We start from the raw sequence: 24608 nt of genomic DNA on the forward strand, positions 1-24608 counted from the left end.
TTGAGAGTCTGTGTCGCCCACCTGTATCTGTGTGTTTCCGCCCTGGAGAAGGGCAATGCCCAGCAGGATGCTCTCCTCAAACACTCGGTCGTTCTTGGTGTTGACGATGAGGTCAATCACCAGCTCTGATGCCCCAACGTTGTCTAAGAGGCACTGGATCTCCACCATACTGTTGCCTGGCTTGTCAGAGTCCAGCATGGGAGAACCTCCTGCAGAGATTGAATATTAACATTTAACCTGACTTCTGACTGCTACCATTGATTTCTCAACTGTTTGGGATGCCGTGTAAAACCTAAAGCAGAATTTTCTAATCCTTTTTGACATACACTCAATTGAAAACAGTGGAAAGACAGCATATTGAATGCTTCACCTCATCAGCATCATTGATTTTTGTAAATATATGCTTATTCTGAATTTGATGCCAGCAACACGTTTCAAACAAGTCGGGACAGGAGCGAGGTTTACCGCTGTGTGAACACATGATTACATGAAGGATATTACTACACGGGCTCAGGAACACTTTGTAAACTTGTCAGTAAACACAGGTTGTCTGCAAATGATTGGATTCTGCTTAAATGTACTTTTTATAAAGCGTCCCAACTTTTTTCGAATCAGGGTTGTACATATGTTTAAATATATTTATGTGTTGCTTAAGGAATCGTTTTAGCCAGATTCAAAGTCTGCCAGCAATTGTCAAACAGCACTTCTCCTAAGAAGCAGAGTGCTGTCATGTTAGCTGCTGTTGTTTCCTCTGCAGTGAGTAGTTATTGCAGTGTCTACTGGGTTTATTTGGGGTTCTCAGTACCTCCGGATGACGGCTTGACAAAGCCGCCAGATGAGCTGTTTCCACTCCCAAGCTCTGACTTGGAGAGAAGCTTTTGATTTCCAAAGTAGCGTGTGAGTAGAATCTTTCTCAACTCGTTTCCCTGTAGAGACAGAAATCAGGATGTTAAATCCATAACACAGTCTGAGAGAGTAGCAGCCGCAGACTAGGAAATTCACATTTGAACACATTTTGAAAAAGTCATGTTCTGTGAGCCACAACCATAAAAATAACATCAAAATGAAAGGCAGGTTAACAAATGTCCCATCCAAGAGAACATCTGTGGCGTGGTGTATTCACTGGAATGAAATCCACCCAATCATTCAAACAAGAGGGCAGAGCAGATTTCATTTTACACCTAATAGGAATGATCACTGTCATCCCATGATGCATTTCTCTCTTGATGGGAACGGTGGCTTCCCGGATGACAATGCTCTTATCAACAAAGAAATTGGAGCCTCTTACTGAGACAATAATAGTGTTGTTCAATAACGAGATCAGAACTGAGCATTTATGAAAGATTCGGAAATGACAGCCAAAGCAGAAAAAAAGTTAAGCGAACCTCGTTTTGCCTTATGTTTGTTATAATTAGCGACAGTCTTTCCTGAACTCTTCTACATTGATGTTTGTCTCTTGAACATGAGACCATAGCATGAACATTCGACATCAATTCAAACTTGTGAGAGGACAAACACCAGGAAATAAGGATTAACTCATATGTCATGCACACAGAAGCACTGTGGTGAAAATGTGACAAAAGGAGGCAGCAGATGTTTTATGTATATGCACGAAACACTGCATTACACAGCACCGGTTTGCTTCTCGCTACACATTTATCCAAAGACTACATTTATTTTCTTAGTATCCAACCTCTATGCGCGTCACTTGTGACATTTGATGCAGACAAGCAGAAATGAGATTAAAGGATTCATGGAGATAATCTCCCTGCGGTGGTTGTGTAATCGAAGTGCGAGACTGATTGACAGGTGGATGACTTGCATTGTGCTTGTCACCACCTATATGTTTATTGTGCAACAGGAGGGAGCGATGGATGGATGGACGGCATATGAAGAATGTACAGACACTAAGGAGGGTCAGCATCAGTGTCTATGGCAACCTACACCTCAAAATGGCCTTGTTTAGATGACACATCACCACCATCAGTATTGATCAGCAGAGTGGAGGGATATGGACAAAGACTGATTGAAAGGTGGAGCTCAATGATGAATGGACTGCAGCGAGCCACCTGTGGTTTTCATATTAGGAGGACAATCCTGGGATCCCCTGGGATACAGATGGTGGACAAAACAACAGAAACACCTGAAAATACCAGAGCTTTGCAGCAAAGGCAGTTTTGACAAAGCTTACACTGTGGTGGTGCTGAGACGTCGATCCAACTCCATGACCACTGTTTAAACTGCAGTCTGAGTTTGCTCAATTAGTGCTGAAACAATTAGTCAATTAATCACTTTCGTCAATAGACTAATGTGAGTGTGCAATCGCCAAACCATCAACAATATTATTAAGTGGCAAATTGTATAATCATTTACTTGTTTATCAACATTTTCTGGCTCTGGATTCACAAACTATTTGCTGCTGTTCTCTCTCTTTTCATTGTGTCATTGTAAATTAAATATCTTTGAGTTTTTGGACTATTGCTCAGACAAAACAAGAAATCAACAAGAAAAAAAACAAGATGTCAAAAGGTTTATCTATAAATAAAGAAATTAGCAGTCAGATTAATCAATCATGACAGTCCATTGTTCCTCTCTGTTAATACAGTTCTCCTGTCTCAATATCCACTGTCGCACGTTTTTAACCTCTTCCCTTTATTACATTACATAATTTTGCAGTGTTTGCGACTGACGCACCAACACTTATCTGGCCTCTCTGTCCCTCTGCAAGTTCCCTTATTGTGACTGTCACACCTCTATTAAAGCCAACACATACTGCTAATTGGTATTCAGCATAATATGACTCATTTGTGTAGCTGCCTTTGCAAGCGTGTTTACAGTAGTTACTGCTTACAGTAAATTTCTGGTGCATTGCAAGCTTTGCAAAATTGTAATGTGGAAGAGGAGAAAGTCTGAAACTGAAAATGAATTATTCATCAAAAACTCTGGTCATTATTGATGGCAAATTTTCAACAACACTCCAAACTGCTCCCTTCGAAAAAACAATTGATCAATACTTTGACAGCGAGAGATCAGACAAATGAGACGCCTCTGTGCTTCGCCACGAACGCTGCTCAGGTACAGTCCAGCTGAGGAGCCTCAAACTAAGTGCACTGAGGAGTGAAGATATGGAGGAGCACGTGCAGCTGATGCTCCCTGTGTCAGTAAACACTCCATCTCATCTGCAGTCAGCAGAGACACTTGTCTGCCTGCACTGTCTGGCTGACTGTCTCACAAACACTCGCACACACGCACACACAGACGCACACACTTCTTGAACTGAAGGTGAGCATCCATTGAGCTAGCCTCTCTCTTTTCCACACAGCGATGCACAGACACATTCTCAGTGCAACTACAAACTCAGCACTCCACTCTACAAGGCATCCAAATACACGCTCTTTGACTGATTGCAGGCTGAATCGTGTTTGACTCAACGTTTCTCCTTTACTGACAGAGGACGTGTTGGTTTTGCACTACTCTCAAACACCAGTGAAAGAAACACTCCGGCGGGGGGAGTTGAAAATTGGGTGACAGGATTTTGCTCTTGTTCACCTCCCTTCTGGGCGATACAGTCTGCTGGCGAGGTCTGCAGAGAGAGTAGAGGAGAGGGGAGGCAGGATGGCGGTAGAGGAGAGTCAGCCCAGCCTGACTCATCTGCTTGCTGCTGCATTGATGAGAAAAAACTCCAGTCAGGTGATGTAAGAGCCACGAGAAAGAGAGATAGAAATAGAGGCAGAAGAACTGACAGAAGTAAGAGGAGGAGGGAGGGGAGGAGGGTGGGGGGTTGAGGGAGAAGAGAGGAACAAACAAAACCTAGCGAGGAGCAGACAGTCGTGGTGTTTTAAAATGTGCACCGGCACGCCACACTGCGGCTCTGGTGTCCAAGCTGGGGATGAGCTGCCGATCCCCACCTCCGGCATCCTTGCACCCCCCCCTTTTCTCCCCCTCCCTCCTCCAGCCCCCTCGCAGCTCTGCTGTCTGCAGATCTCTCCGACTCCAGAGAGATGCATGGGGAAGAAGACAAAGACACCAGCCTGCCCCGTGCTTCTTTAAGGTGGTCTGAAAACTCGCTCAGGCAGCGGAGAGCAGCACCAGCTGTGAACCAAGACAGACAGTGCTAGGAACGGGCGGGGGACGCTGGAGCTGCTCTGGCCAGACAAGGTCGATTATAGAGGAGAGTCAGGCCACAGAGGAGGAGAATGTTTCCCAAACAAGGCTCAAATCGGAAAGGCTAATAGTTTTCTTTTCTGTGTTACTTTCTCCCACAACAGAAACCTGAGAGGACTGAGTCTGTGTGTGTCTTTTGAAAACAGCGGGGAACGGTGATCAAGTACACTATGACAGAGTACAAAACAGATTCCCCAAGGGCCATGTGAGGGCTGAGCAACATCCAACAACCATCAGGGAGCAACATTTAGGTCCCAGCAGAAACTGCAGTCAGCACACTTTGTTCAGTTTCAAACCGAAACTCTACCTTGTATTGTTATCAGCACGACACTAAAACTCAACTGGAAACTCTTTCAGGTCCCGTACATGACGATGTGTTGCATGTTATCTAATACAAATGCTGGTAGTCTGTAAGGAGTCAGTGAGCCCTTGCACATCTTGGAGCTGGCTGGGAGGGAATGAAAGCTTGGAGGCTTTCATAATATAAACATATTGGTATCACTGTGTCCTTACCAAGAGGGTTATTTCGTGAAAGGACAAAATCAGGAAATCAAGACACATGCGGTCACATTAACCGGCTGTTTTGAAGTGGGAGAGCTAAGGCAGATGTGGGAAGACACAGGCATGGTTGTCGCTGCCACTGAGGACAGTGAGGTCTTGTCACTGCAATTTTGACAGCATAAAGAGGACTTAGACATTCAGGACTTTCCGCATGGATATGGAGAAGCCAGCCAGTGGGGAAAAAGTAGCCAGCTAGAGGGGTCCAGCGGCATGATCCTGCCCCCCTCCCTGAGAGAAAAATGTTGCCTCTAAAAGCCCAAATTTGGTGGCCTATGGCACACAAATAGCTGGTGAATAACATTCATTTTTGTTACACACAAAGCAGAAGAAAATTACTCAATGACAGGATAACCAAAAATGTAACCACTAATAAAATAATGTGGAAAAACATTTACTGACATTTACACTGCCCGGCCAAAAAAAAAGTCGCCACCAAAAAAAAGGTCACACACTCTAATATTTCATTGGACAGCCTCTAGCTTTGATTACAGCACGCATTCGCTATGGCGTTGTTTCAATAAGCTTCTGCAATGTCACAAGATTTTGTTTCCATCCAGTGTTGCATTCATTTTTCACCAAGATCTTGCATTGATGATGGGAGATTCAGACCACTGCGCAAAGCCTTCTCCAGCACATCCCAAAGATCCTCAATGGGGTTAAGGTCTGGACTCTGTGGTGGCCAATCCATGTGTGAAAATGATGTCTCATGCTCCCTGAACCACTCTTTCACAATGTGAGCTGATGAATCCTGGCATTGTCATCTTGGAATATTCCCGTGCCATCAGGGAAGAAAAAATCCATTGATGGAATAACCTGGTCATTCAGTATATTCAGGTAGTCAGCTGACCTCATTCTTTGGGCAGATAATGTTGCTGAACCTGACCTGACCAACTGCAGCAACCCCAGATCATAGCACTGCCCCCACTAGGCATGATGGGTGCATCATTTCACCTGTTAAATCCAGGTGGTGACTTTGGCCAGGCAGTGTATTAATGTAGGAAGTTCCATTACATTCCATTTTTACAGCATGATTTGGGGCTGTTAAGAGTGCCATGTAAGGAAAGGTAATTTATTTGTCGGCAGGACACAACCTCTAACCTCTCTCCACACACACAGAATTTCCTTGAATTAAATCAAATTTGCAAAAAAAAAATTGAATTGAATGTGCGATGGCAATGGTGGCTTTAGCTAATGACCTCATGACTTCTACAACTCTGCCAAAGGTCCTGCACACACGGCGAGTAAACAGGAGCTTAAGTTACCGTTCTGTCCTGCTACTGTTAATCCTAGAGTAAATTATTGTTAAAATATTTTATTACAGGCTGTGCTCAGCTTTTTTAAGTGACGCTGTTCAATTAAGGTTTAGGCAGACAGAACCATTTCCATGATGTTTCTGCTCTTCCTCATTCCAATTCTCTTCTGTAGGATAGGAAACATTTCCTGACATGCAGGCACTACACAGGTGGCTCTGCAGCTTTGTACACAGGGCCAACGGTCTACCATGCATCTGATAAAAAGACACACTCACGCTTGGAGACACGCATCACATGCCGTAATTTAAAATGTTTTCAAGCTGCAATTCCACAGTACATAAAATGTTTTTACCCAACTAACAATCACATCAGGGAAAGAAATTACGTCCACATGTGAGAGCAATTGGTGGGACTTGTTCAGGGAAATACAAGACCAGCAGCGTAAACAAGTGTTCAGAAAAAGGCCAACTGTTAGCTGGCCAGTTCACTGTGGAAGTGTTACATGTGATTCACTAACATTGTTAAGCGCTCAACGTGGTTCTTAGGGAGACGGTAATGTTGAAGATAGGTTAGCTGGCAAGGTACAAGCGAGGTTTGTCTGTTTTCTCTTCCTCACTGGGAGCTGAGCATGTGCTCAATGTGGATAAAAAAAAGAGAAATACCTCACAATAAAATAGCCCTGCAGTAAATTAAGTGTTGCTGAGGGCTTGGATTTTAACCATGCCAAAGGCAATGCTTTATGGATGCTAATGTTAGCCTGTTGGTCATTCTTTGGAAATACCTCAACAACTATAAAATGTACTGCCATAAAATTTGGTACAGGCATTCATCTCCACAAAAGGAGGAATTCTAATAATGTCAGTACCTAATCTGTCATCTAGTGCCATCATCAGGTCAAACTCTGCCAAATATCTGCAAAAGGAACTACTATTCAGCTGTACTTGTGTTTAGTGCTAATCAGCAAATGGTGACCATGATACCTGCTCAACATTACCATGTTAGTATGCTGACCACTGCACCCAGTTCTCAGCTTCACAGAGCTGCAAGTGTGGCTATAGACTATAGGCTTAGTCTTGTTCATTTGAGGTATTGAATCATCTTAAGAGTCATTTCTGAGTCTGTACATTGCGCAGTTTTTTTCCCCCAACAGTGTAGGTGAACGTCTACTCTTGACCACTGGTATATTTTTTCCTTCCTTTCCTTTTCCTTTTACATAACTTTTGGGGGTTTGAGCTTGATGCCATAACAATTCAGTCAATCACAATTAAATAGTCAACAGGCTGTGACTCAGGAGGTAGAGGGGCTCATCCATTAATCAGAAGGTCAGCGGTTCGATACCCTGCTCCTCCAGTCTGCATGTCGAAGCGTCCTTGGGCAAGATACTGAACCCCACATTGCTTGTGTGTGAATGTGAAAGTGGCATGTGTTGTAAAGCAGTGGTTGGTAGACCAGAAAAGCACAATATAAATACAGTCCATTTACTATTTCCAGTCCATGAGTCTTATTCATTTCAGGGCTGTTGTGTGTTATTCTATGGCGAAAGCTAGAAAAAAAATCAGTCAGAACACAAGGTGCAATTCATATGATTCATCCTGTCGCCTGTCATGTGCCTCCCTGAGCACAAGAGACCTCACTCACATACAATCAGATTCGAATAATACGCTATGAACTGTGTCGAAACACTATTCACAATGACAATTAATCTCATTCATAGTCGCCCTGATATGCACAAAGCCAGGGCCTTTCAAATTTTTACCAGTGGTTTTTACAGGACGTCTCTTTCCTCTGTGGCTTGGAGCTAAAAGAGTTCAGCAGGCACCGTGCTCCTGGTCTGAAGGCATTTCCACACAGGGTACATAGACTTCCTGTGCCCAGTCACAGCCAGACCAGACAGACAAACAACATGTGCTAATCCCTCATCACCATGGAAACCAAAACATAATACTCCACTAACAGACACCTGACTGATGGATTGAGGGAAGTGAGGGCGAGAGAAGGCAAGGAAGGAAGGACCCTCTCTGCACGAACTTTCATGACAAATACATTTCCACACAAGCTATTCATATTGTTTGTCATTAGGTAAAGATGCATGAAACCGTCAGACACTCAGATTTTCTACATTTCCTAACTCCAACTTTCTGACTTGACTCAGCATGCTGCATCAGCCTGAGTCCAGCCAAAGGTCAAACTATAGGTACGCATGAGCTCTCTGCCTGCCTGACCCTCTCCCTGTGGATGGACCTAAGTCATCTTCCACCACTCCCGTGAGCACACCAACAAACCGAGAACCCTGCAGGATGAGCTCCCACAGGGACAGCCAGCGTGGCACGGCATGCCTGGGACTGTGTATGTGTGTGTGTGTGTGTGTGTGCGCGCGTGCACGCATGTGTGTCTGAGCGGAGCTTTGCGTCTACATGCGCCCGTGGGATGCGCTTAGCATTGAGAGGGTGGTAATCTGTAAATCTGCTTTGCCTTGGGCAGGTGGTGTGAAACTTGGCAAGCAAGAAAGAAAGAGAGTGAGAGAGGGACGGGAAGACAGAGACGGACAGACAGACAGTGTGTGAATGACAGGGATGAGTGTGAAAGTGAGGAAGGAAAGAGAGTGTGAGAGCGGTTTATATTACATAACTGGCTTTTTCAATCCTCTGTAAACAAGAAGACACGCTTATGTGCACACACACATGACAGCACATGACATACATGCGTGTGCATGTGTCCACAGAGAACATTTAGTTTCAACTACAAAAACTTGAGCCGTTGTGTTAAAGGGCAGGGTTGGTGATATTCTGTATTTTCCTTATTGTCAAATAATCCCATGAAAAGAATAAAACCAACAATGAAATAATCCTCCTAATAGGAAAAGTCTGTGTATCAAAGTCTTATTCTGTTGGGCCTTAGACTTTCATTATCCAAAAACTGTAAGCAACTGATTGATATGTTCCGTTATTATGATGAACACGGTTACTGTAGTTTATTTTGAGTCTATGCATATCGAGTCAATATTGTTCGGATCATATAAATTGTGTGGAAAAGCTGTGGTGGCACTTTTTAAGTTTCAGGTATTTTTGACTATATTTTAAAGGTGGACAGTGGAGAGGTGAGAGGAAATGAGGGGAAAGAGAGGGGGCGTGACATGCAATCAAACTGGGCACTTTGCAATCATAGTATATTCTTCTTAGCCAAGAGGCCACCGTGATGCTCTGCCCTGGTAGCATTTTACTGCACGTGACAATCAATTTTCTCGAATCAAAATACACAACACACACAGTCATGGAGCTTGAAATGCACAGCAGCGCATCAAACGTGTATTAATCCACATATGAAAATAATCCTCAAGAAATGCATCAGTCATTCCTGTTTGAATAACTTTTGTAAAAAAAACTACAACGCCCAGATGTGAGAAATGACTTTTTTTAAATGAAATGATATGTTTGTATTTAAAGATGTACATCTTCAGTAACAACAAACAGGGTGGAGAAGTATTGAGACACACTGACGCATTAGTAGCTTGGGTTTTTCATGAGCTTTGACAGAAAAGTCAATAATAATACCGGCCTTATCCTTTAGGTGACAAATGACACGAGATGAGACAGCATTTCAAATTTACACGGCGTATTTTAAGCACATTTTCTCCCACGCAATATCTAAGATATCAGTATGCACAAAACATTTTTTCAAGTCTTTTTCCCTCCGAAAAGCCTCCCTCACCCGAGACATCTTGAGGGCAAGTGGCAGCACAAACATTTATAAAGCTGCCCTTATCTGACAGCCAAAACAAGTGAAGTGCAGCACTATGAGCCAACACATCTCTATGCCGAGACTGCTGCAACTCTTCCCTTTGCTGCCCGACCAGCGCTCCTGGCATGACCCAGGCAAACAGAGACCAGGGCCTGCGTGGGGCGAGAGGGGAGAGATAGAGAGAACATAACTCGGGCGGGCAGACAGAATGCAATAGACTGAGACAATGCATGGAGGGGGCAAAGGAGGAAGAGAGAGGCAGCGAGCGGACAGAGGAGTGAGAGTAAGGAGGAGGGAGGGAGGGAGGGAGGGAGGGAGAACGTGATGGTCCACGTGACGCTGGCTCAGCCACTGCAGGCTGTTACGTAAGCGCACCCCCTGCCCTGTCTCCTCATAGACTGAGCAGACTCTGCTTCTCTCCAATCCCTCACCCTGCAGCCGCTGCCCACTTTTTTTTTTTCCTTCCACTCACATGGCTCCTCACATGGCTGCCTGCCTCCCTCCCTCCCTCCCTCCCTCCCTTCCTCGATCACTCTCCCTCCATCTCTTTCTCTCACTCTCCTCCACCCACTCATTGCACCCCAGGGGAGCCACCAACCTCTGCTGCCTATGCTGTCACTCTGTCTCTCTCCTTCTGTTTTTTGTCTGTCTGCCTCTCCCTCTCTCATTATTTCCATCAATCCTCTCTCTCACTCTCTCTCTCTCTCTCAGCAAGGCTGCAGCTCCACGCTCAGGGCTACAGGGATATGACAAAGAGAGGCCACAAATACATGCTTGAGCACACTCACGCACACCTACACAAACTGACATTTCACATATCGTTACCGCACTGTCTGGCTTCTCGAATGCGCCGAGCCGCTTTTAAAAAAGTGACTGCTTTTCCACTTTGAATTCGTCTGATCTTGTTCCACACAACTGTTGAATAATTTGCCTTTCGAAAAACAGCTTGGCTGACTGACACAAGACGCAAACACAAATAGGGAAAACAAAACTCTGACTCCTCAAGCAGCTGTAAGTGACACTGGCTGGCAAGTACTACACTGAGAAAGGTAGTCTCGACAGTATTACTAATGCAATTACGCTGAAGGAGAGGACAAAGGCACAAACATACACGCATTTTAACAAGTGATGTCCTGGTGCAACAGCAGCAGCTTTTAGAGGGACAAAGGACACGCTGCTGTGTCTGAGGACAGAAACACAGGCTTTCCACCAGCACAATGTTTAATACAGTAAACTGAAAACAATGGATGATCCTTTGGAGGTGTTGTCCTCTGGTGCACACTGACTGAAGTCTTGACCGGAGCAGCTCACGTTGTGTGAATTGCACAGCGTCACCTCCTCTCGCCACGCAGCTGGAACAAACTCTCCTAAACCTTCCAAAGGTGTTTACAGACCTGATTTTTTTTTTGTACTTTGGCCTTCACCCTCCACCCCCTCAGCAGACACAAACACACACGCATGCACACACAAACACACACACGCACATACACACACACAAACACACACACCCAGCCACCTCCCTCAGTCTCCTCTACCAACTCTTGTCATTCACTTTCCAAGGCCTCTGGCTGAGAGGGGGGTGCAGCAGGAGACGGGCTCCTGCACCCCCCTCTCGCTGCAGTATTGATTTGTTTGTTCAGTGCTTGCCCCCCTCCTTCTCCTCCTCCTCCTCCTTCCCTTACTTCCTCCCTTCTATTCTCCCTCTCAGTGTGAGTGTGTCCTCAAGTGCCTCCCTGCCTTATGTAACATAGAAAGGCCCACAGCATACTGATGAAGGGGAGTCTGGGCTCTGGGCCGACAGACCTGGGAGAAAACAAGGACTACACTGCACTGCTGATAGAAGTACAGCACTGCTGACACCTGAAGACGAGGCTAGATCCGCAGCGGACTTGGAGATAATTTTACCTTTAATTAATGTGTTTTTTTATGTAAGAGTGGGAGCATGAGAGACTCGTGCAGAATCCTAAAATTTGACTCAAAAAGTGACGTATAATTGACTGAAAGCGTGTTTCAGGGTGAAGTACTCACAGACTCCTGAAAGCACTCCTTCTTGTCCAGCATCTCTCTGAGTGTCTGCAGGATCTTGATACACAGCTTCTCCTCTTTGTCCATGAGCTTCTTGGTGTGTTTAATCAGCCTGACGGGATGACAAGAGGAGTGCTGTATCATTTATAGTCGTGTCCTGCTAATGCAGTCACTGGCTCTCAAGTAAAAACAGAGCAATACTTCATTGATTGCCACAGGTGAAATCTCCCTTTGTGCTCTCCAGGGAGGTCAGACAGCAGCAGCAGAGTAACAGCACCCCTGGAGGTTTGATGATGTATCAAGCTCATTTTTTATATCTAATGTTTTAGTTTAAGTAGTTTGACCGGAGACACAGTCAATTAACTTTTTCTTTATTTTAAGGATAAATTAGTCTTTGTGATGTTGTTCATTTTTAATTTTAAATGTTTTTTTGTAACTTGGTTTCTTCACTTTCAACTCAATTCCAAAGCCTCCAAAACCACTGAAAAAATATAACGGTAATATTACTTAGTAATTAATTGCAATGAATTACATTACCAGTCATTTTCTGACATACCAATCCTGAACTTCAGTAACTTCTGTCAAAAATTCTAACTCATCCAGCTGCAAACCACTATTTCAGCTATGCTGCTGGTCTTCCTTGTAGCTTGACGCTAAAATCTGAAATGTGGTCTCCAGACTTTCATAAGGGGGGATGTGTTCTTGGTTACATACACAGGTTGTGGACAGTGACTTACTTGGACATGAAAGCTCCGCTCTCGCAGCGTAACCGAGCAGCCTCTGGAAACAGCAGCTCAGGGCTGTGAAGGACATCCACCAGCACAGAAAACTCTGCCTGAACCTTCGGACTGAACTGCTCCTCCAGAAGGGACACGACCCCCTGTGCATCACAGACAGACACACACCACTGAAGACCAAACAGGAAACCTTCATGTTCTCAACTTGGACTGTACTGTTTGTGTAAGGTTTCAGGTTTCAGTCACGCTAGCTGCACAGCCTTACAGATGACAACGCCTGTCAGTCAGTTCGTCACTTTGGTCCAGATTGAAGTATCTCAACTACTGTTTAATGAATCACCATGACAATTTGCACAGACATTCGTGGTGTAAAATTTGACTGATGAATTGATGAAAATTCAAAATATTGACATTCCCACCAGCCTTAGTGCTAATTAGCATGCTAGCATGCTAAACTAAGATTGTACAAATGGCAAACATGATACCTGCTGAACAATTGTCCCCATGAGCATGTTAGCAGGCTAACATTTGCATTAATCTCAAAAGCACTGCTGAGTCTACGTGCAGTCTCAGTGCCTAACGTGGCTGTGGACTCAGAGTCTTGTTGAAAAGTGAGCACCTGCAGCTTCTCAATGATGTTCTTGTAGTCAGGGCCACCCAGGGGCTCCTTGCGTGGCCGCGTGCGTGCAGAGATCCTCCAGTCCTTAGCTGCTCGCTGCACCATGGTGCTATGGACCTTCAGAGACAAAGTGTTGACCTGACTGTCCAGGTCCACCGGGATGGCTATAGCCCGTGCCTTAGCTGAGGAAGAACATGAAGGGTTAAATGTTGGTCTGTTCTGCTCAACACAACACAAACACCAACACCCCAGATGATTCAGCAGAGCTTCTTAGTGGTCTTGGGTACTGCATGAATATGAAAACATATCGCATAACCAATACATTTACTCTTACATCAATTATTTAGCATTATCATTATTAGTTTAGATTTTAATAATAAATTTGATTTTATGTATGCCAATGCCTCTGTCTCTGTCATTGTTCAAATCAAGGCTGGAAAGCAGAGCAGCAACACTCACCAACGTCAGCCAGGGTTTTGATACAGCTCTCAATATTAGCCTTCTGAAGTGAGTTGATCCAGGTGCAGTTGTAGATCCTGAAAGCAGACTGGAGCAGCTTGATGAAGACAGACTGGTTTGTCTGTGAAGAGGGGAGAGAGCAGGGAATACTGTTTTTTAGGGCAGAGAAAGACAGAGATAATCCTGATGGGAACACTTCAATATTGTCTCTGATAGAAGACATTAGTACAGCCTTCTGCGTAAAACACCTCAAGCAGCTGCTTTAGGTACAAATGTCTGCAATAAAACAAGAAGGTTCCCGGTGACGGTGCAGCGAAGGAGGAAGACGGCTGTCAAATATTTTTACTGTAAAGTAGCTAAAAGTTGGCAAAGGATTTGGACGTGAGTGAGCTTCCCTCTGCGGGCACATTTCACCTGCTTGTCAGAGGTGAAAAACAATACCTGCAGGTTGGAGTGGTTGACAGAGAAAGGTGAGCTGAAGAAACCCTTGACAATGGCCATCACTGTCTCTGTCACATACTTCTCCAGGGCAGGGTCGGCATGGTTACGGTCTGTGGTAGTGTTGCACACCTTAAATGCAAAAATGAAACGGGGGGGGAAACTTTTGAACGATCCCATCCTCACATCTGATCTCCATCATTTTCTCTGCAGTATGTGCATAGATTGAACGAATAAGTAGGCCTCCATGTATCCTGACAAGAACACGGCCTCATTAGAAAAGTATCAGGCGGACACGTGTGACCTTTACATCTGACAGAGCCTTACACTGGACATGTCCACCAGGAAGTTGTCAAAGAGCTTCCAGATATGGTTGGAGGTGTAGATCTCCTTCATTTCCACCTCTGTGTCCACGTAGCAGTGATTCACAAAGTTCACATAAGCAGTTTTCACCTGAGGGAGATCAAGAAATAAAAACCCTGAAAATTTGTGACAAAACATTCATCTATACCATAAAACTCAAACTATATTGATACTTGCTATTAAAATGATCCAGCCTTTACCTCTGGTATACAGTGGACATCAGTGACGACTTTGACAATGTCATCCAGTGGCAGCAGCGAGTTGCATTTGAGCTCAGTGTAGACGTTCTTGCCCTCGGTGCAGGCAGCCAGCAGCTCCACCAGCGTGTTGTGGTAGGCCAGAGCTCCATCTTCATCCGTCCGCTCGCGCTCAGAGCCCATCATGTGCAGCAGCACCGGGAAGGAGGAACGGTCGTTGTAGAACACCAGCACGTCCTCGCCTCCGTTCACCAGCTGCACCCAAAGAAAGTTACATGAGGTTAAATGCAGTGCTTTTAAAGCACTGAGTTTTACTTAAATCAATTATCCTGATTAATATGTAATTTAATGCAGCAATCTGCTGCTGCAACTACACACTAGCACACATTCTTTAATGACTCTTATGTATCTGTGTACTCCATAAGATGGCATAATTTCGAAAAACTATGTACTAAGCTTAAAATAAGAAATTGGAGCTCTTCAGTAGTATTCCCCACAAAGACAGTGTTAATGTTTGTGCTGTAATAATAGTAAAGATTGACACCAGACGTTTTTCAGGTTGATGCAATTCAAAACAATACTGTTGCTTTGGGAGAGCTGTCATGTCAGAACAAAGCTATTCTCACCTCTGTCATGACTTTGTCCTGGCATTTCTTCACATACTTCCCATCAGCTTTCACAATGGTTTCCAGGAACTTGAGGTACTGCACGTGTCTTCCGTGTGTTTCAATGCAGTGGACGAAATGATGCACCACACGGTCGCTGATCTCATTGCACAGCTGGTAGTTGTTCATGAAGATGTGACGCATTGTCTCAGCTTCCAGCAACTGGTGAAAAACACCATTCAGTCTTTTAGAAGAAGATCTTCATAAAAATTATATATTGACTCATTCGTATTATATTATATATTTATATATTTGACTCACTTTTTGAAGGTGAGGACAACATATCTCACTGTTTTTCATAATAGGCTAATTCTGCACGCTCAACTATGAAAGAGGACGTTCCAGGAAGGAAAGGCGTGACAACAAGCGGAAAGTACAGCAAGGTCATATCAATATACCCCTGGAGTGAGGAAGAGGTTCAGGTGTTTATGTAGCAGAGCTTGGTTCTGCGCGTTTCCTCTGCAGAAGTTTTGCAGAAACGTGTGCGCCAGGGTCATGATCTCATTCATCTTCTCGTCACTCTGTGCAAAGGCAGACGCAAAAAACATAAACGCAAATATCGTTAGAGAGAACGCAAGACAGGAAGTCAGAGATTTCACATAAACATCAGGTGCAACGAGTCGTTCCACTGGCTGTTTTGGATGTTGCTCACCGTCTCGTAGGGGATCTGTAGCAGGTCCAGCACCACAGTGTGGGCCCCCATGTTCTTCAGCAGCCTCTGCTGCTGCACGCGACTCTTCTTGCTGGGATAACACAGCTTACTGAGCCGCAGCAGGATCTAAATATCAGACACACACTTCTATTATAGACACACTACAGAACAACATGACAAGTTTAACCTGGAAATAAACACATGGAGCTCACCTCTTTGACGATGTTATAGTTGTTTGCTTTGTTGCTGTCAATTTGAGGTTTAATATCTCCATCCTGTACCGGGCTCAGGACAACCTCCTGATAAAGACATACATAAAGAAAAAACCTTTAGTGACACACTTGATTATCAATTTGGATTTCATTAAGAAATGTAATAGTGTCTTAAATATTTTAATAGCTCTGTGTTTGTGACATAGTTGACTAAAGCACCTTAATTCTTACATGTTCCCACCGAAAGGTTTATCTTTGGAAGGCAACAACCTCGATATCCAGTCTCTAATTACCAGGCATTTGTCACAGTGTGGTGGAAAACGTCTCTGCACTGATCCTTATCATTGCATAATTGCAACAATACTGATGCAAAAACAACACACGTTACAGACCTGGCTAATAAAGATTTACAGCAGGTTCCTGTTCGGCCAGATATTATTACATTGTTCCTATGTACTGAGCTAAAAAAGCAGATTTCCATCAGCTTTGATGAAGACTAATAACAAACACAGAAGCCATTTAGAGCTGAATGACTGATGGCATGTTTGGGATAAATACAGTAACTTCCTGTGGAGAAATAAACGTCAACTAAATCAGAAGAGTGAAATTTTGCTTTTAAATGCTGGAAACCATTAAACGATGGTACCTCGATGTTCTGCTCTTTGCCCTGCCTGACTCCCAGGTCTTCACCGCTGTAGACTCCACTCTTCTCCACCCACAGCTCTGACTTCTCAACAGTCAGGCGCAGCTGATCCAGGTCTGCCTTGATCTGCTTGTAGTTCTCTACATCCTGCTCTGACACCAGCAGCTGGACCTGGAAAACACACACAGACGCACGTTACTGGAAGAGAAACCAACTAGACATAGAGATATTAAAAGAACAAATGCGTGTGAGTCCGGATCTCTGCCAAGAAGTCTCACTGCACCACTTTGGAAAGTCAGCGAGTTGTTAAAATGGGAGCTTGTGCCGCTCTAGATTCCAGCTGAGGAAGCTTTTAGTGAGACAGTTTACAGCAGATGCTGCTCGGCCCTTTAGAGAACCCTCCTAATCCACACTGATTACATCAACCATGACAAAAATCACTTAACTCAGGAAGTGCTTAACGCCACGCTCTTTGGCTACCTGTTTGAAGGCCTGCAGCACCTCGGCTCTCTGGCTGAAGTGTTTGAAGATGAGCTGCAGCGAGCCAGACACCAGTGGGGGGTAATCCTGCATGATGAGATGGATCAGAACCCTCAAAAAGGTCCGACCACCCTCATCATCCAGCTCCACTGCGCTCAACTCTGAGCTGAAATATAAATATGCACGCAGTCAATCCACATGAACACGTATGCACAATGAAGCTGAGATGGGAGTTTTTAAGCAGCTGCAACAATTTTCCAAAAGACTACAGAACCACATGAGCAGCTTCATCGGCAGCAGAGAAATTAAGTGCAGCTTCACCTACCTCCCTGCAAACATGCTCTCTGCTTTGGTCGCAATCTCGTCAATGTCAGGTTCAGAAGCTGGAGACAAAATGAAGCGGTCAGTACGGTATGGCAGGCTGCAGCGGAAACATAAAATGAACACTTTTGTATTTGCATTAAGAGAGAATAGAGTCTCACGTGTCATTGGGGGAATATCTGCCACCGAGACAGAGCTGTCAGTTATGCTCTTATCCCCAAACTCTCTCTTGTAGATGGACAACAAGTATGTGATCCTATAATCCAACCTCACACTCAGGATGAACTAACAGGGAAACACAAAGCACAAAGTTGAGTAACACCAAGCTGCAACACAAATCACTACAAGTACATCCAGTAGTTGGCACTTACTTGCAGGATCTCAATGATCTTCAGCTTGGTGTCCATCACCATGACATCCTCATTGTCCGGCAGGAGGTGTCCTTTGCCGTAGCGCAGGAAAGGAGGGCTGTCGGGGAGGCTGTGCGGCACACCTCGACTCATCACCATCTGAGTCATCATTTCGCCGACTCCGTGGATCGTACGCAGGACATTGTTGCCTAGAGGAAACATTCATCTTCATACATTCTGCATCGGGCATATGCAAAGCCTAGCATTTACATCTAATCACACAGATCAAATATTTCAGCTCAGGCCAGTGAAAGGTGGACTATGTGTCATGCAAGTCAAACCAAATGCCCAAAGGACATGAAATGGATGGTCCAGAACGTTTTCCCAGCGATGTTAAACATTTCTGTTTCGTGCTGTAGTGCTGCTGTGTGTCGTGTTGTGTCTTTTTCTCTCCTGTGTAAGTGTGCATGTGGCTCTCCAGTCCTCCCCTGCCTTGCAGCTGCAGTGAGCGATTGGTGGCAGCTGTTTTCAACCATCTCAAACTGGAGGATACAACACATGGAAGCGATGCCAGTGGGCCAGCGGGGCTTTCAGGAGACGTCAGACTGCATGTCTGCAGTTCAGTCTGTTCAGTCTGCGTGCTGCTGGCGTGATGCTAGTGTGTGCAGAGTCCAGCAGTCTTGTTCCCTTTCTGGAGGGATGGTGTATTTGTGTGTTTACAGTTTGATTTAGTGCATTAAATTAACGGTCATTTGTTTGCTATATATCTAAATCAGCTTCTTGTGTTTATATGAAGCTTGTTTTCTGCTGCTGTTTGTGGCTTGTTTAACTTGTCCATAAATCACTTGTTTGTGCATACACTTCAGTTTCCTTCCTTCTTTTCCCCTGAGTTATTTATATTGTTACTCCCCTCATGGCTTGGACACTCAGGTAAAATAACAATTTCCTAAAGATGTTTTCAATCCAGCTGCAATCTATCCTGAATCATTTCCAAGAGCGAGATCTGTCCTTTCTCTCTCTGAGGTGCAGAAAGTCATCTCTAACATCGTATCGACACGTCCCTGTTTCTGTAACTTGGTTCCACCGGCACCCAGGCTTCTTTATCTGCTCTAAAAACATTAAAAAGTCTTCTAACAAGATCTAAAAACTATTACTGCAATTCTTTTCTCCCTCTGCAAGCTCTGTGTTACTTTAACAGCTGAATTCTAAAGTCCTCTGCTTTTATGCTCCTGCATATATTTATCATCTGCTGCATCCACATTTCCCATCTAGAAACCTGAAGACTCCTGATGCTGGGCTTTTATCTGTCCTTCACTTGAAAGGACAAACCATTTGTTCCAAATTTTAAGCTGAATCATATGTTTTTTTTTTAAACTAGCTTTTCTTTTAATTGTAATACCCAAATTATAGAACTACCTCCTCCCTGTTCCATTATCTTAGCCCCTTAAATAGGAAACAACAGTTTTACTCATTAGCTAAAACGTTATTGACTGTTTAAAGCGCTACATAAAAACATAACCCTTATTTGACCCAATGCAATGAAATAATGCAGTTATGCTGTGTAGCAGCACTGACCAGCCTCTGGGCTCTTGTTGAGCTTGTTCATGAAGGTGAGTGGGTGCTGGACAATATCCAGGATGGCCAGCAGAGTGCGCGTGAGACGCAGCAGCTCACTAAAGCTATAGAAACCAAAGTAAACCAGGTTTCGAGCCAGATTCACCACCTGCAAGAGATACATAATACAAGCACATCACTGAAGTAGCCTGTGAGGAAAATAAATGTGGATTTGAAAAATGTTGAGTTTATTTTACCTCTAGTGTGAGTTCATTCTTGTCTTTATCCCCAAATGGAAAAGGCTGGCTGACCACATCTCTCAGGTATTCTTCCACAAACTCCATGGTGGGAGCAAACTTCCTCTTCATTTCCTCCCTCGAAGTGTCAGTGGACTCGTACTCAAACCTGCGGAAAAGCACAATCGCAATCACACCCTGCACAGATAACGAATCATCACACGGATATGTCGACGCCTACTCATGGATGGTGATCTTGGAGGGGATCTCGGTCCAGAGGCGGGCGTAGCGTACAGGCACCACAGACTCCTGTGGGTCACGGTCCACATGCATGTGCAGCATGAGACGGCAGAAAGAGGCTCTGAGGTTGTAGGGCAGGCAGTCGTCAAACATGCAGCGCAGGATCAGATCCACAGGTAGCTGACAGGAGATCTGGTTGATGGCCAGGTACTGACGGTCCAGACACATTTTAGCAAACAGGTTGAGCTGGTACCTGCAGTGAGAGACATGGGGGAAGAAAAAAAAAAATATGTGAAGGGATTTTTGTTTCGTAGTCTGGAAGAAAAGGAGAAATCATACACTGCTGCTTGCTTGTTTCAGCTATTTCTGTGTTACCAGGGGAAGAAGGTGAAGCACATGGGCCAAGAAAGCTACCGTCACCTGTAATAGGTGATGATGTCTACATCCATCTTGTGGTTGCCCTTAGCATCTTGGGCCAGGTGGCGAATGGATTTGCCGTGAGGCTCCTTGTGGCTGTCGATCCAGTAGAGCCAAACCTCCTCCTCCTCCACCTCCTCCTGCATCAGAGACGACTCCAGGGTGGTCTCCATGTTAGGGATTAGTCTGTGGGGTGGAGAGGAAGAAGGGGCGAGAGTGACATAAAGCACTTACCAGGAAAAGTGCACACATTAAAGTCTGCTGCCGCTAAAAGTATCGGTTTCACAAGAGGCAGTTGACGAAAGGAGTGCTGTATAAGCGTGTTTATACATGCTTAAAAATGAACGACTGAAATATGACAGCATCGACTTGGATGTTTTAAATATAGATACCGCAGGGTGTGACTCACTTGGTCTGGATGAGGATATCTGCGTTGGTGGGGTTCAGCATAAATTTACAGATAAGCTCTTGTGTGACGGGGATGGCAGTCTTGTTGGACACACAGAGATCAGAGAGATAATCCAGGAATCTGGAAGAGTAGACCAGACACGAACCACCACATTTAACAAATGTTTTACACACACAGTGTAGCAGCATAGGAACACACGAAGGAAATCTTTTTGTGAAATCTTTTTGATTCTTAATCCAATCACTCTAATTACTTCTGTGATGTATGAAGCACTGGGACACAATAACAACTACAGCTCATCATAAACCTACTATCCATATGCCAAAATAATACCACAAAATATGGCATCATAGAGGAGAACATCTGGTAAAAACTTGAAAATTTGGAATTTGACTACTAATTCTCATGCACACGGTCAGATTTTTTTTTGCTGTATTTTCTATTATTAAATTGTTGCCTTGGGTCATGTAATCTCTGGGAGGTGTACGTGTCTGACCTGGGCTCTCTGTTGCGCCTTAGCAGGCTGACGAAGGTCTCGATCTCTCTGGCTGTGATGTGTTTTTCCAGCAGCTTACGGTTGTTGTGCAGCAGGGCAGTGATTGTGTCCTCGGCAAGGATCTCATACCCAATCTGAGACTGCATGATTGCAAACTTCTTGGCTATATATTCCTATGTGGCACAAGAAACATATGGTGAGAAACACTTCTGATGGAAGTGGTGGTGGAGGAAAGCTGAGACAAAAGGTCTGAGTAGGAGAGAAAGCATAAAAAAGGAGCTGAATTACTGCATCTAGTGTGTTCATTTGACCAAAATCCCAATTTCTTGAGCGAGATAACTTTCTGAATCAACACCCTGATTCAAATTCATGAGGTTACCCACAGTGACACCTGAGAGACACCTGTCACATCCATCCTGTCAGCCACTGAGCTCAACATGAAGACTGTTTTCAACAGAGGGTTGGGCTCTATCAATGAATTTCCTGATTAATCAGTTAACTGATTAATCATTTATCTTATAAAATGTCAAAAATAAAAAGTGCACTTAAAAGTTATTGAATCCCAAGTGAAGTTGTGCAATTGCTTAGTTTGCCTGACAAAACCCCCCTAAAATACTGAATTTGTAATCAAACGCAGCGTGAGCAAATCTTCAAACTTTCAAAGGAGGAAGCAGCAAATGTGTGACATTTTACTAAATATAATCAATTATGTCTAGTATATCAACATGTATAGTTGGTATATTAGAGAAGCACAAGTGATACTAACAACATTTATGATGGTCCTATGGGTCTATTCAAATGTCCCAATGAGTCAGAACAGTGTGATCATTAATTGTATTATTTCCGTCAGTGCTTTTCCTTCCGTGACATGTCAAAACGTCTTCTGTGAAAAAGGCTTTAATGAAGTATTAGGTGATGCGACAGAGTGACGGGAACAAGAACAAAAGCAGGAAATTAAAACCAACTTCTAGCTCGGTGCCAAGTGTTTACTTCTTGTTTCAACCGCGCAATTGTTTATCTGAGATATGCAAAATGCAGGACAAGAGGAAGCAGGTGGAGTAAAGTCCAAAGTCAGTCAAAGGACTCAACAGAATCAGTTATGCAGCTGTATCTGATAATGTTGGCCTTAAAAGTGAGGTGGCATCAGCCACTGGTCATTCCTGGACAACGAAGCAAACTCCATGAATGCACTGAGCTGAGAATGGGTAAATTTTACTCTTTCTAAATAAAACAGACTTTTCTTAATTAAAAACTCATATCAGCTCATGTTCATTATTAAACTTGTCATGAATTATTTCTGTTGAATTGATTTAAAAGACTGCTTTGGCACTGCTAAGTATTCTTGATTAAGGGCATCATTACAGCAGCTGTGGTCCCAGCATAGATTTTTCCGGACAGTCTGGCAGAATCTATACTGATAAGCTCCCAGTCAAGAGCCGCCTCTCTATCCTTAAATGACCCACATCCCCGTGATAATGAGCATGCTAATGAGCCTGGTGACAACTCAGTGAATGCTCAGTATTAGACTTGTGCAGACGACAAACGTGCCTGGTTCTTGCGATAGTCCTGTTGGGAGTGGCGAAGCACCCTGTAGCAGAGTCTCAGCATGTACTTGAAGTGAGCATAGCGCTGGTCTCCCAAATCCTCCAACTTGAGCATCGGACCATCACCCTGATCTGTGAATGGGGCCTTCAGGATGCCAAAGATCTGAAAGGACAGAAATCTGGAGTCAATGATGAAGAACCAACCAAGCATCAATACTTAATAAATACGTCTCTTAATTTGTGGTTATTATATCAAACTCATGGAAATATGATCAAATTTAAGTCTTGAACACAGATACAGACAGTATCTGTATCTGTGTGTGTGTGTGTGTGTGTGTGTGTGTGTGTGTGTGTACCGACCTGGGCGAGGATGTTCTGCTCCCTCATGAGTTTCTGCCTCTCTCGGTTGGGTGTGGAGGTGACCACAGAAAGAACTTCCTGGCCGTTGTTTGGTACCACACACACAAAGAAAACCAGGTCCTCCAGGAGCTTGGTCACAAACCTGACAAATGCATGAAGGCAAGAAGTCGTCATGTGAAGTCAAAGAAAAATCTGCACAGCACCTCGTGTGGCCTGTCATGTGTCAGTACCTCCTCTCATTCTGAGCGATGTTGCCGTACTGAAGCTTCCTCACAGTGGACTCCAGGACCTTGCTGGCATCATTGGCGAAGTCCAAGTCTCTGACCTCCGACAGGGGCACAGATACGATGGCAAAAGCCTCTTTGTCCTCTTTAGTGGCACAGGTGCCAATCTGTTGTGACAGCCAGAAGAAATTTCCAAATAATGCAACATGTTGGTATCACTTGTGTGTCTATGTGTGTGTGTGTGAGTGAGTGTGTGTAGACCTTGAGCATAACCGGGCGCTCTTCCTCTGCATCAATGGGGACGTTGGTGCTCGTCACCCAGGTGTTGGTGCACAGGTGCCGAAGTCTCACGTAGGAGTTTCTGAGGAAGGATGGGATGAGTAATTCACACCACATGTGACTTTCAGTTGATTGGAACTATCTTGGTAAGTCAGTTAGCCTCATACTCAGACTTAAACTATCATTTTTTAACCATGTTAGCTGCTGAACCGATGGCAATGTCCTTAACGACTAGTGGATGATTTGCCATGAAACTTTATACCGACATTCATGACCTTCTCAGGATAAAACCTGTTGACTTTGGTGATTCCCTGACTTTTCTCTGAGCACTGTTATGTTTTTCATGTTCACAACTACTGGATGGATTGCCATGAAGATTGGTGCAGACACTCATGGCCCCCTCAGGATGAACTGTAGTGATTTTTTATCTTGTGTCATCGGGTAAAAATTTTCACTTGTCCAAAACTCTCACTTATGACCAGATACCTGCAAAATGTGTACTATTCCCATCAATCTTAGCTGATTTCAGTGTGAATGCTATTGTGCTAATATGCTAAACTCATACGAACATGGTCAACATTATACCTGCTACACATCAGCATGTTTGCATGTGAACATGTTAGCATGCTGACATTAGCATGCTGCTCAAAGCACCGCTGGGCCTCAGTACAGTTTCACAGAGCAGCTTGCAGGGTGGTTGACTTAATCTTGTTAGAAAAAACATGTATATTAAATGTATATTATGGGAATTGAATGGGACACTTCCATTAACTGCTATTTCAGTTCCACTGTGACATTATCCAGTTACAAGTGTCGGTGTATTTCAAATTGTTCTATTGCAAACAACAAAATAACACTTACTTGAGGAAAATTCACAAAAGCAGATGGTTTGGAGTCAAAATAAGTGACATTATCTCACCCTAATGGCAGATTTTCAGACAAGAACGGCTGTGCTCTGTGCTGTGAACTCTA

At 44.1% G+C, this 24608-nt stretch overlaps 1 protein-coding gene across 1 annotated transcript in view; it reads right to left on the minus strand.

Annotated features, from left to right (window-relative positions):
- Nucleotides 1-24608, minus strand: part of itpr2 (inositol 1,4,5-trisphosphate receptor, type 2) — a 59862-nt gene that overhangs the window by 22920 nt on the left and 12334 nt on the right. Inside the window, exons 12-39 of the mRNA XM_076732973.1 lie at nt 23619-23718; nt 23364-23524; nt 23134-23275; nt 22778-22936; nt 21230-21402; nt 20734-20853; nt 20328-20510; nt 19909-20160; nt 19689-19836; nt 19453-19600; nt 17899-18086; nt 17689-17812; nt 17532-17589; nt 17207-17372; nt 16730-16897; nt 16084-16170; nt 15872-15997; nt 15618-15740; nt 15181-15381; nt 14558-14809; nt 14322-14447; nt 13998-14126; nt 13557-13677; nt 13098-13279; nt 12479-12621; nt 11745-11853; nt 806-926; nt 22-209 (exon numbers count right to left, since the gene is read on the minus strand). Coding sequence (XP_076589088.1) covers nt 22-209; nt 806-926; nt 11745-11853; nt 12479-12621; nt 13098-13279; nt 13557-13677; nt 13998-14126; nt 14322-14447; nt 14558-14809; nt 15181-15381; nt 15618-15740; nt 15872-15997; nt 16084-16170; nt 16730-16897; nt 17207-17372; nt 17532-17589; nt 17689-17812; nt 17899-18086; nt 19453-19600; nt 19689-19836; nt 19909-20160; nt 20328-20510; nt 20734-20853; nt 21230-21402; nt 22778-22936; nt 23134-23275; nt 23364-23524; nt 23619-23718 — 4198 coding nt within the window. The remainder of the gene's footprint in view (nt 1-21; nt 210-805; nt 927-11744; nt 11854-12478; nt 12622-13097; nt 13280-13556; nt 13678-13997; nt 14127-14321; nt 14448-14557; nt 14810-15180; nt 15382-15617; nt 15741-15871; nt 15998-16083; nt 16171-16729; nt 16898-17206; nt 17373-17531; nt 17590-17688; nt 17813-17898; nt 18087-19452; nt 19601-19688; nt 19837-19908; nt 20161-20327; nt 20511-20733; nt 20854-21229; nt 21403-22777; nt 22937-23133; nt 23276-23363; nt 23525-23618; nt 23719-24608) is intronic.

Source organism: Chaetodon auriga, chromosome 6 (assembly GCF_051107435.1).
Source record: "Chaetodon auriga isolate fChaAug3 chromosome 6, fChaAug3.hap1, whole genome shotgun sequence".
Classification (NCBI taxonomy): domain Eukaryota; kingdom Metazoa; phylum Chordata; class Actinopteri; order Chaetodontiformes; family Chaetodontidae; genus Chaetodon; species Chaetodon auriga.